The sequence below is a fragment of the Artemia sp. Qi Xiang Cuo genome, chromosome 5 (assembly GCF_049724085.1).
Source record: "Artemia sp. Qi Xiang Cuo chromosome 5, ASM4972408v1, whole genome shotgun sequence".
NCBI classification, from domain to species: Eukaryota; Metazoa; Arthropoda; class Branchiopoda; order Anostraca; family Artemiidae; genus Artemia; species Artemia sp. Qi Xiang Cuo.
Genome location: NC_142798.1, coordinates 46,764,695 through 46,776,875, shown reverse-complemented (window position 1 = coordinate 46,776,875; position 12,181 = coordinate 46,764,695). Strand labels below are relative to the sequence as shown.

The window sequence follows — 12,181 nt, the reverse complement described above, 5'->3', positions numbered from 1 at the left end:
AGAGGCTCATTCGATTGGAACTTTAAAGGGCTAGTACCCTTTTTAATAGTCGAAAGTCATTGGAGGGCAACTAGCCCCCCTCCCACGCCCATCATTCCCCCAAATATATCCAATCAAAATTTTGAGATAGCCATTTTGTTCAGCGTAGTTGATTTACAAATAGAAAATATGTTTTTGAGGAGGAAACTCCCCCACAACCCTCAGGGCAAGGGTTTTAAGTTATGCCCAGGGGGCATTTAATGTTTTTATAGAACGCGTTGTCGTAGAAACTTCAAAAAAGCACATTCAATTGAAATTCAACGGGCTAGTGCCCTTTTTAATGGTCGAAAGCGATTAGAGGGCAACTAGCACCCCCCCCCCCCCCCACGCCCATCATTCCCCCAAACACATCCAATCAAAATTTTGAGATAGCCATTTTGTTCAGCGTAGTTGTTTTCCAGATAGAAAATATGTTTTAGAGAAGGACACTCCCCCACAACCCTCGGGGCAAGGGTTTTAAGCTATGGCCTGGGGGCATATAAGGTTTTATAGAAAGCGTTGTCATAGAAACTTCAAAAACGGCTCATTTGATTGGAAATTCAAAGGGCTAGTGCCCTTTTTAATAGTTGAAAGTGATTGAACGTTGACTAACTCCCCTCTCACGCCCACGTTTGCATATGCAGCGAGCTAGCTCTGCCTAAGTAAAGAACAATGTGGGCACAATGTGTTTTTTTTTTTTTCTCCATACCCGGGCACTTCGTATCGAAGGAGTCGTCGTAGAAACTTCGAAAAGGGCTCCCTCGATTGGAAATTGGTGTGGCTAGTGTCCTTTTTAACAGTCGAAAGTGATTGGAGGGCAACTGGCCCCCCCCCCGGCCAGCATTCCCCCAAACACATCCAATCAAAATTTTGTGATAGCCATTTTGTTCAGCGTAGTTGAATTACACATAGAAAATATGTTTTTGAGAAGGACACTCCCCCACACCCCTCAGGGCAAGGGTTTTAAGTTATGCCCTCGGGACATATAAGGTTTTTATAGAATGATTAGTCGTAGAAACTTCAAAAAATGCACTTTCGATTGGAAATTCAAAGGGCTAGTACCCTTTTTAATAGTCGAAAGTGATTGGAGGGCAACTGGCCCCCCTCCCATGCCCATCATTCCCCCAAATACATCCAATCAAAATTTTGATATAGCCATTTTGTTCAGCGTAGTTGATTTCCAGATAGAAAATATGTTTTTGACCACTCCCCCACAACCCTCGGGGCAAGGGTTTTACGTTATGCCCTGGGGGTATTTAATGTCTTTATAGAAGATGTTGTCGTAGAAACTTCAAAAAAGCACATTCGATTGGAAATTCAACGGGCTAGTGCCCTTTTTAATAGTCGAAAGCGATTGGAGGGCAACTTTAGCATCAGCTACATTTGTTTCATAATATCTTTTTTGATGCTATTTTTTTCAGTATATTATTGGTCAGGAGCGAATCCATAAAATTTTCATTGGAGGGGGGGGGGGGGGGGTAAGAGGGGGCTACTTTCGGATATTCAAGGAGCATGGGCTATATAATAATTTTTCTCCACATTACGGAGGCGGCAACTGCCCCCCCCCCCTTGCCCCTCCCAAACGACGCCCCTGTTAATGGTCAACGTGTTCCATGATGAACAAGCTGTTTCTGGTTCTGTAGAAGAATATTATATTTCAATCTATTTCAGCTATATGAGCTAGGAATAGTTGAGAATAATTATTTTTAGAGTTTTCCTATTGGACTGGAAAATCTAGTCAGGTTGTTTGACACTAAACAATTGTTTGGATTCTTTGGTGTAAACAATTTGAAAATGTTCTGTCTTAGAATTATACATAAATTTGGAATCAGTTCAATGGATCCCTACAAATTGACCCAGGAACATTATTCGATAAAAATAACGTGATCGTTTTTGGTATAAATGGCTTTCCTCTTTTTATTGCTGGAACCATATGACAGAAAGGGGGACCTAAGTACACAGCGAAAAGGCTTTCATGTATTTTTTTTATTTTTCCAGCCACTAAATATAGAAGGGGTACTGTTCCAGTGCACTTTCTAATAGTTTGAAGTTATTAGAGGGGAACCCAGTCCCCCATCCGTGTCCTTTTTTACCCGTCTCCCCTACAAGCCCCATGGCATCCAATCAAAACACAAAACCACATACATTCAATAAAACTTTAAGATATTCATTTGGTTCAAAACAGTCGAAAGGTTCGGCAATTACGCCTTCAGGGATGACACGATCCCAACAGCACCAGGAGCAAGGAGACGAAACTTATTCGTTTGGCAAAGAATACTAACCACTTTGTTGGGAGAGGAGGAGGTGTGTTAGGGGGACTGGCAATCGGAAAAAAAACTCTTTGCCCCTGATTAGTTGTATTTCAAGCGAGCTCTTGCGAATCGTAAGCTTTGCTAAGATTCCCAGAGTTTAATAAAATTATACTCTGGAAACGACATGCATACCGGAAAAAATCAAAAGGCGCTATGTGCTCTTGTTTTTTCAGAATTTTGAGGAAAATTTCAGAAAATTTGAGGACTATTGGACAGACAGACAGAGATAGAGAGAGAGAGAGAGAGAGAGAGAGAGAGAGAGAGAGAGAGAGAGAGAGAGAGAGAGAGAGAGAGAGAGAGAGAGAGAGAGAGAGAGAGAGAGAGAGAGAGAGAGAGAGAGAGAGAGAGAGAGAGAGAGAGAGAGAGAGAGAGAGAGAGAGAGAGAGAGAGAGAGAGAGAGAGAGAGGGGGGGGGGGGTCAAGTGGATCTTAAACTTTGGCAAGGGGGAACAGAGGTAAATAGAAAGACACAATCTTTATCCAGCTCATCAAAATAGCATGTCTGCGCCATCTTGGGAACGACTTTAAAGATGGATTGAAACTTTTGGATACTGTTGGATAAAGGAAGGCGAAGGGTGGGGCAAGAGGAATCCAATTTTAATGTTTGAAGGAGGGGCGGGGAGTTAAACAACTTTTGTCTTCAAATACAGACTAAGTAGCGTTTTACACTACAACTCCTATGGAACTTATAGTTTATGCACGGTTAAGTAGCAAGATAAATAAAAAAATAACACCATAACCTGAAAGGTTGTCAAAATAGTGCAACTTCAATATCTCAAGCACGGTTAAGGGTATGAAGTAGAAACACTTTCATTAAATATTGAGCATGGCATGGCAAAATTGAGCATGGCATGCTTCAGTTTCCCAAAAGCATTCTCCTGAAGAAACACGTGCAACTGATCAAAAGACGCTATGTGCACTCGATTTTTCAAATTACTTACAATATCTAGAGAATGGCTTAAGAGATCGATTAGAACCCTGAGGGAGCATTGAAGGGCAGTGAGTCAAGTGGATCTTAAATTTTGGATACACGTAGTGTCGAACGACACTACGTGTATCCAGGTCATGGAAATAACATGTCTGCAATGTTTAGGAAAAAGCTTGGTGGATGATGAAATTTTCAGGTACTGTTGGAGCAAGGAAGGGCTGAAGGAACTGTTTTAGAAACATATGTATATCTTGAGTTTATTAGAATGTTGGAAAAAAGTATAAAAGGAAGAACAGCCCTTATGTACTCTTTCCAGAAGGTTTAGCTTCAAGAAAAAAAGAAAAAAAAAAAAAAAAAAAAAAGAAGACAAATGCTGTTTTCCTATCGTAGCTTTACACTACCAAACCGACTACAAAACAACTGCGTTCAACCACAGACAGACATACCAAGCGCGAAGTCAGTTTCATTGGTGGCTAGGCCAGAGCGAAATCAGTGGCATGCTGGAGTGGTGCTGAAAGCCTGTTAGATTGAACAGAAGACACACATAACAATCGCTGAGCGCGAAGCTTCAAAGGAGGCTAAAAATGAGGTCCATACGTCTACAAAGACGTGCGAAGAGGCATAGTAAGTTGAACACGTAAAATAGTATGATTTTTTTCTTTGTTTTAGTTTTTAGTTGACATTTTTTTTTTAGTAAACTTGATTTTTTCACCAACCTGGCCAGTTTTCTCTTCTCCAAAAAATTATCGGGTTGGATAGCTAATCCGGAGATAGAAACAGAAACAAGAGGAATATTCTTAGCAGAACTCTGCCAAGCTTGTATGTTGCAAAGCAATTTATAAGCACCTAGTAACCTAGACCATCAGGCTGTAGTCCCAAGGCCGTATCCAGGGGGAGAGGGGTTAGGGGGTTTGAACCCCCCCCCCCAAAAAAAATACTTGTCTGACTCGTAAAAACATAAAAAAAACGGACATAAACAATTTGACTACCGTCAATAATTTTATTAATATAATCTCTGTGTAAAATCTCCTCCCCAAATTTTTTTTGAGTAAAGCCCCCTTCGAAAAAAAAATCCTGGGTACGGCCTTGTGTATTCCCAATCTTAATTTGACTACCGTCAATAATTTTATTAACATAATCTCTGTGTAAACCCCCCCCCCCCCCCCAAAATTTGTTTTGAGTAAAGCCCCTTTCGAAAAAAAATCCTGGGTACGGCCTTGTGTATTCCCAATCTTAATTTGACTACCGTCAATAATTTTATTAACATAATATCTGGCCTTTGGATAACCATGTGCGTCCATTTTACTGATTGCCTTTCAAGACATTTGAGCTGAAATTCGTTAAAAATACCTAAATAAATCTTTTAAACAAATACTGGTAATTGTTGACGCGTTCTGTTCAGTTGATGTTTTGATGCAGATTCATCCCCTCGTAAAAAAAACAACCGGAAAACGTACCGGGACAAAAGTCTCAGCGGATGGCACATTCGTCACAAAAAAAAAAAAAAAGGAGAGAAAAAAGAAGGCAAATAAAAACGAAAAATATGGCGGAAATAAAAAGATCGTGGAAATCACGAGCTTCCAGGGAGGTAAGTGCGAGGGTCCCTCTCTTTGTTCTTACGTGCCCGCAACTTGTACAATGTTTATAGTGAATATGTTGCATATTCACAAAATGGATAACAAAATCACAAGAAAGATTAAAATAATACCAAAGTTGACAAAACAAATTTTATTTAAATTACGACATAAGAAATAAAGAAAAATGTAGGAGAAAAAATGACTACAAAATATGTCTCAGTCTTCATTCAGGAACCAAGAGACGATCTCATCAAGCAAAGACAATTGAAAATGTTTCGAGATATTTTTCAAGGTGAGAAGGAGATGCATAACATTTTGTCTTGACACCATTAGTTCGTACTTCCCAGCACAGCTGCAAGTTAAGGCCATATTCTCCCGCTTAACCTAGATAAATTCAAAATTTAGTAAGGCTACCGTATAATCATTTAACCATACTGGACATATTCTAAAACACCATGTGAGATAAAAGGGAGAGCAAGAACAAAATCATGCTTTGCAAAAAACTTCCAACATTTAATTTATATATATATATATATATATATATATATATATATATATATATATATATATATATATATATATATATAGACCCCGGCACCTCGCCGGCACATCGATCGAACGCCGCCAACGAGAGGCCCGGTTGACCACCGCCGAAGTGTCGCAACGCTGCTGGCGCGCCGCAAGGGCAAATTATTTTGTCAACCACGAAGTCAGAGCTTTTCTTTTCTCGTTTGGTTAAGTATTTCGATTTTCCTGATTAGAACTCAAGCAGGGCTTGCACTATCCCCGAATGTACTTTGTATACCATAATTCTTCACTACTCTCTTGTTCGTTAATTTTTGTCTCTTGTGTTACTTTGCATATGAACCAGACAGATACAATTGCAATATACACGGTTCTTCCGATGTTGACAAAAGTATCGTCTTTATGAAACTAAATTAAAAAAACAAGTTTTTTTTTAACTGAAAGTAAGGAGCGACACTAAGACTTAGAAAGAACAGCAATTATTCCGTATATGAAAGGGGCTGGCCCCTCCTCAACGCCTCACTCTTTACACTAAAGTTTTTTTTTACTGTTTTAAGAAATTGAGCGGTTAAAAACAGTCAAACTTTAGCGTAAAGAGCGAGGCTTTGAGGAGGGGACATCCCCTTTCATATACGGAATAATTGTTGTTAGTTTTATGGTTTACTGTCGCTTCTTGCTTTCAGTTAAAAAAAAATTGTTTTTTATTTAATTTCTGAACGTTTTTCAAATAAAACAGGTTCGATTTTGGCTAACCGTGCATGACAAATTAAAACACAATTTGCATATTAGTTTAGGCAGATTTATTCCATATATGAAGGGTCGCCCCTCCTAAATACCTTGCTCTTTACGCTAAAACATTTTGCACTTTACAAAAGCTTATTATTCTAATTAAACAGCCCTTGTGTTTCAGTTTTAGTAAACAGTCAAACGTTAGCGTAAAGAGTAAGATTTGGGGAGGGAGCAACTCTTTAAACATAGAATAATTTCTGTTCGTTTTTCAAATAATGCCGGTAAATCTGGCTCACCCTCTATGAAATATACCCCTCCCCCTCACGGAACTCCTCCTTTTAAATTTAATCCAACGCAAAGTGCACCCCCCGTTAAATCCCCTCCAGACAGTTCCTTCCTCGCTGAATATCCAACCCCCTCTCTGTAAAATTGCTTGTGGACGATTCACCCTGAAAATTCTCCTTAGCAATTTTCATTGGAATAAGACTTTATTCTATAATCGGTTTCTTGGTCAATCCAGAAATACCCCCTTCCGTGGAAATTATTTCCCAGAAAATAAAACGTGCGGAAAAAATCCCCCCGAAAATCCCCGGAACATCTACAAATAAAAAATTTGGCAAAGAGAATGTGAGGCAATTAAAAAGAATTTCGTATAGTAATTCTGTCACCCCCCCCCCAGTGTAACATTTCCCCTAGAATATTTACTCATCAGAAATTTCCCTCCCAAAGGAACATTCTCCCCTTAGAAATCTACCCTAATCACCCCCCCCCCCCCAAAAAAAAAATTCTGTATACTTCCCAATAGCAATTGCTATAAGTAAACAATGGGCAAAGTTCACAACTTGCAGCCCTTCCCCCGGGGACTTTGGTGAGTCCATTCACACCTGAGTACATAGTTATTAGATTCTTTGACTATGCTGAACAAAACGAATGTCTCAAAGTTTCGATCCGATAACTTTGGGAAAAATGAGCATGGGAGGGGGCCTAGTTGCCCTCAAGATTTTTCGCTCACTTAAAAAGGGCACTAGAACTTTTGATTTTCGTTCGAATGAGCCCTTTTGCGATATTTTAGGACCACTGGGTTGATACGATCACCCCTGGGAAGAAAAAAAATAAACAAATAAAAATGCATCCGTGGCGTTTTTCCCGGCAGAAAAAAAAATTACTAGATTCTACATTTTTGCATATTGAAGCTTCAAATCTCAACAATAGATCCTTCTATTACGTTGAATTTTATGTTGTGTGATTTTCATTAAGATTCTGTGACTTTAGGGGCTGTTTTCCCCCTTTTTGAAAATAAGGCAAATATTCTCAGGCTCGTAACTTTTGATTGTTAACACTAAACTTGATGAAATTTATATATTTGAAATCAGCATAAAAATCCGATCCGATTTGTGTGTGCTCCCTTCTAATTAGATTCCTTCGATCTTATTGAATGCCACGGCGAATCTGTTATCTATTATTCCAACTAATATGCAAGGGTTCTGAAACGCTACAGCCATTTCGTTTCTTCCACATTTCTACTTCTCTTGATGAATAACGAAGCAGACCAGTTTTCAGCCAGCGACTTACGAAGTTTTTAATTCATGAGTAGGCCTGAATCTTTCGTAAATTCAAGCTGGAATTTGAGAAAGACTGATGAAAACATTCATGTTTGAGGTCAACATTTTATCACGCCGGCGGCGCGCCGCCGACAACTCACCGGCAGCGGCGCGAAAAAATAATCGGCAGCGCGAAGCTGCTGCTATTTTTGGCCCCGCCGGTCTTTTCTTATCGGTGCGGCACCGGGGTCTATATATATATAATTATATATATATATATATGTATATATATATATATATATATATATATATATATATATATATATATATATATATATATATATATATATATATATATATATATATATATATATATATATGAGGGGTGTTTTTTAAGTAAGGTCCGTTTGAAGATAAGTACACAACGAAACATTATTTCAAAGAAGTAAATTTATTTTCAGAAAGTACATACTTTACTCAATTTAACGGCATAGTTGCCAAGTTTGTTCAATCACTTATAATACCTCTCAACTAATTTAAAAGTGACCTCTTCATAAATACTAGCCGCCTGCTCCAATAACCAAGATTTCACTGCCGTTTTTACGTCGTCATCATCACTGCAACAGTTGCCACTCAGGTGTTCCTTGAGGCGGAGAAATAAATCGCAATCACTCGGCGCAAGATCAGGACTGTAGGTTAGGTGGTCTAAAACTTGCCAGCCAAAACTGTCTAAAAAATTGCGGGTCTGACATACAGTGTGAGGTCTTGCATTGTCATAAAGAAGAAGGACAATTCCCTTTGTCAGCATGGCAAAGGTTTTTTTTTTTTTTTATCGCTCTGCGGATCTTTCTGAGGGTTTGGTAGGATGCTTCTGCATTGACAGTGGTTCCTCATTGCATGAAGTCGACCAAAAACCATGCCTATTCCAGAACACTGACGCCCTGGCTTTGCCTGGGAGAGAGTCTGTTTGGCCTTCAAATCTTCAGGGGTGTGTGTTTCCATCCCATGTTCTGTTGGCTCAATTTGGGCGTGATGTGCGAAACTGATGCTTTTGTGGCATGTTCAACCGGTTGCCACCTCAGTGGCAACTTTTAATGATGACGACGACGTAGAAACGGCATTGAACTCTTGGTTATTGGAGCAGGCGCAAGTTTTTATGAAGAGATTACTTCAAAATTAGTTGAGAGGTATGATAAATGTTTGCAAAAACTTGGCAACTATGCCAAAAAATAGAGTAAAGTATGTACTTTCTGGACATAAATTTACTTTTTGAAATAATCTTTCGTTGTGTACTCATGATCAAATGGACCTTACTTAAAAAAACACCCCTTGGGCCTTACCCTATATATATATATATATATATATATATATATATATATATATATATATATATATATATATATATATATATATATATATATATATATATATATATATATATATATATATATATATATATATATATATATATATATATATATATATATATATATATATATATATATATATATATATATATATATATATATATATATATATATATATATATATATATATATATATATATATATATATTATAAGCTAGGTTAGATTCTGATGCAGATATAGTTATTATAAAAAAATAGTGTAGAAACAGAAACAAAAAGTTTTTATTCCACATCGAAATTTCTTTTTCCAGACCGGTGCAATCAGTCTTTCCATTTTAAATCTGTTTGAAAAGTGAGCAAAATACAAAAAATTCCATGGATGAAAAACCCGTAACATAAAAATCCAGTACTTAACTTAAACAAAGAAACCCGCGAGTCTGAAACTACAACTTAATCAATTAACCTATACTAATCATCTTCAGTAGGTATAAAAATACACCCTCTCCTACCTTCTGAGATCTTTTTCTTGTTGTACATAGCCGCTTCATTTGAAACCCATTGTTTAAGCTCGGGAGGTTTGAAATAACAAATCCTTTATTTTAGATAATTAAAATTTCTTTCCGACACCTTAATAGCCCGCTTCAGATTTCTTACCTAAAAACTGGAGCCCTTTGCGAGTATATGTATGGGTAACATAATAATGTGATAGCAATGGGATATGGTTTTTATTTACTATGATCAAATTTAATGAAATAACTGTTTCTTAAGGTTTTATTTTTTATTTTTTATAACGGCAAATAAAAGTGCAATCAAACTCTACGGGGAAAAGGAACTCACCGTCGTTTTGTATTAAAACAAAAGAATTTTCATTATTACAACAAATTATATTTATTACATACCAAGTGTAATAATTACACAAAAACGCTTTTAACAGTAAAACTGGGTATTTTTTTCTCAAGGAAGACATGTACGCACTATAGTGAGAATGTTCATCGGGGTCACTAGAAAAACTTTTCCTTGAAAGATAACTGTTATAAAATACATTTAATAGTAACAAATTGGGATATTTTTTTTTCTAAGATATAATATTTCCACATAACTGATGATATAAACCTTTCTGAAAACTAGAAGTCTCCCAGGGACACATTTCATTAAAAGAAAGAGAATTATTCACCTCATGACATTTCGTACAGGACAAGTCTTGCAAAGTGAAAGCCATAGTCTTTCTCTGAACGATGTCTACTAAATACATTTCAATTTCTGCAGTATCATAAGAATTCTTGCACAAGGGACATTTCCAAGACATTCTAAAACAAAAAGAGAAAATGAATCGCAGAAAAGCCAGCAATTGAAGAATTAACAATAGTATTTGAACAGTTCAGAGGGTGATTTCATCCAGTCTATAAAAATGTAAGATACAAGTCATTTTGTGGTATTAATACTTATGTTAAGTAAATATCATTGCGATTGTATAAAGTAATGAGTTAATGATATATTTGATGCTAAAACTTCAGTCATATTGGTTTCAATTTGGCTTCTGAGCGGCTCACTTGAGCTCAGTCAGTCGGAAAATGACACATATTCCTTTCTATTTGTTGAAAATTACATCATATAAAATTTGACCGCAGCACAACAAATTCTTAAGGTTGCAAGATATCCTTAATAAGCAAGATACTACTTATTCTACCAACAATCGCAGTACCTGGCCAACTGAGACTGATAAGACTATGCGCGCTCCTCCTCCAGCCCAATCAGTTCAATCTCCACTTTTTCCTCTCTCATGACAGATAGATCTTAAAGGGTCAAAATTCATGAAATTTGTCACTGCTAGTGAAAAAAAGTTAATGGGGGAACATAAAAAAGCGGGGGCCTTTGCACAAACATGCGCAGTAATTTACTTCGGGCGAGAACCTCACAATTCAGAGTGAGAACCAAGTACCCCCCCCCCCCTCGACAAAAAGGAGAACCAATTTTAAAGAGGATAATTCCAATCCCCCGATATGTAGTATGTATTATTCATACCCTTTTTGGGCTATAAACGTTTCTCTAAACCCTACTGTAGCCTTTTAAGCAGCAGCACTGAAGATAAAAAGATCTGTCTCCTCAACAGAAAAGAAAAAGAGAGCGAGAAGAAAAGATAATAATCATAGGAGCACACAACCGAGACCTTATGGCGTGGAAAGAGTTTAATAGGGTGCCTAATATGGGACGTTTGACAAATCGTAAAATATAGAAATTTCAGAAATCCGCCTCTCACCCCTCCATACACTAACAGTCAATATATAACTAGCATTTTTTATTGTCTATAATTAAAAGAAAAACTTACATGCCGCGATCGTCGAGCTCATTGTTTGGATCCCGAATAAGATCGATGTCTCTGCAATGGTTGCAATGTATGCAAATTACTTCCGGTAGAACAAATGAAGCACTATAATCTTTCCATTCGGCCTGAGGTGAGAATTCGCCAACACCTACTAGTCGCAGTAAGTTCCTTCTTAGTTTGACTATTTCTTCTTAAATTGAAGAATCAAGGGATAAGACCTATTCAAGAAGGAATTTCTATTACATTTTTTTTTTTTTTTTTTTTTTTTTTTAGCAAGTGACCAATTCAACAAGATTATTATTACTAATCGCTACAAGGTAGGATTTCTTACCTTCGTTCCCTGCTAAATTATAGGCTGATTTGAATCATAGACTGTAGCTTTAAAAAATTCTACCCGAAAAAAAAAAACTGATTGAAAACATGGAGATACTGAGTTGTTTGCTACAGAGATGCAGAAACAACCTTAAGTTGTTTTGAACCCCCCCCCCCCTTTTGCTCTTAGAAAGTTCAGATTTTCATATGATTTATAAAGAAAGATTAAAGAGGGCAATAAGCAAACCATCGAAACAGAAAGGCAGGGTGTCAAGACTACATAATCGGGATTAAGGTACAAGTCTGGTTAATTAATTTGTTGCTTTTAATTAATGACACGGTATTCACCCTTGAGACCACAAGCGGCCAAGCCTATTAGGCTTAGTTTCACTTTTTCGCCACCTGTAAGTCCAACCAAATCAGTCCCAGATTTTGCATACAAGTCCAGTGGACACTGTCCGTCACGCGCCAACCCAAAATCAATCCATCTTTCATCCCTTAATTCTATAACTATCTACAATTAGCCATGTCTTGATGCCTGCAAAATAGG

At 37.3% G+C, this 12,181-nt stretch overlaps 2 protein-coding genes across 2 annotated transcripts in view; both read right to left on the bottom strand.

Moving 5' to 3' along the window:
* Git (ARF GTPase-activating protein GIT1) overlaps window positions 1–12,181 on the bottom strand; it is a 497,129-nt gene that overhangs the window by 167,187 nt on the left and 317,761 nt on the right. The gene's annotated exons all lie outside the window — the stretch shown is intronic.
* PolE1 (DNA polymerase epsilon catalytic subunit 1) overlaps window positions 4,977–12,181 on the bottom strand; it is a 129,240-nt gene continuing 122,035 nt past the window's right edge. Inside the window, exons 27-29 of the mRNA XM_089089651.1 lie at window positions 11,323–11,537; window positions 10,171–10,303; window positions 4,977–5,218 (exon numbers count right to left, since the gene is read on the bottom strand). Of these exons, the coding sequence (XP_088945777.1) occupies window positions 11,511–11,537 (27 nt within the window). The 3' untranslated portion in view covers window positions 4,977–5,218; window positions 10,171–10,303; window positions 11,323–11,510. The remainder of the gene's footprint in view (window positions 5,219–10,170; window positions 10,304–11,322; window positions 11,538–12,181) is intronic.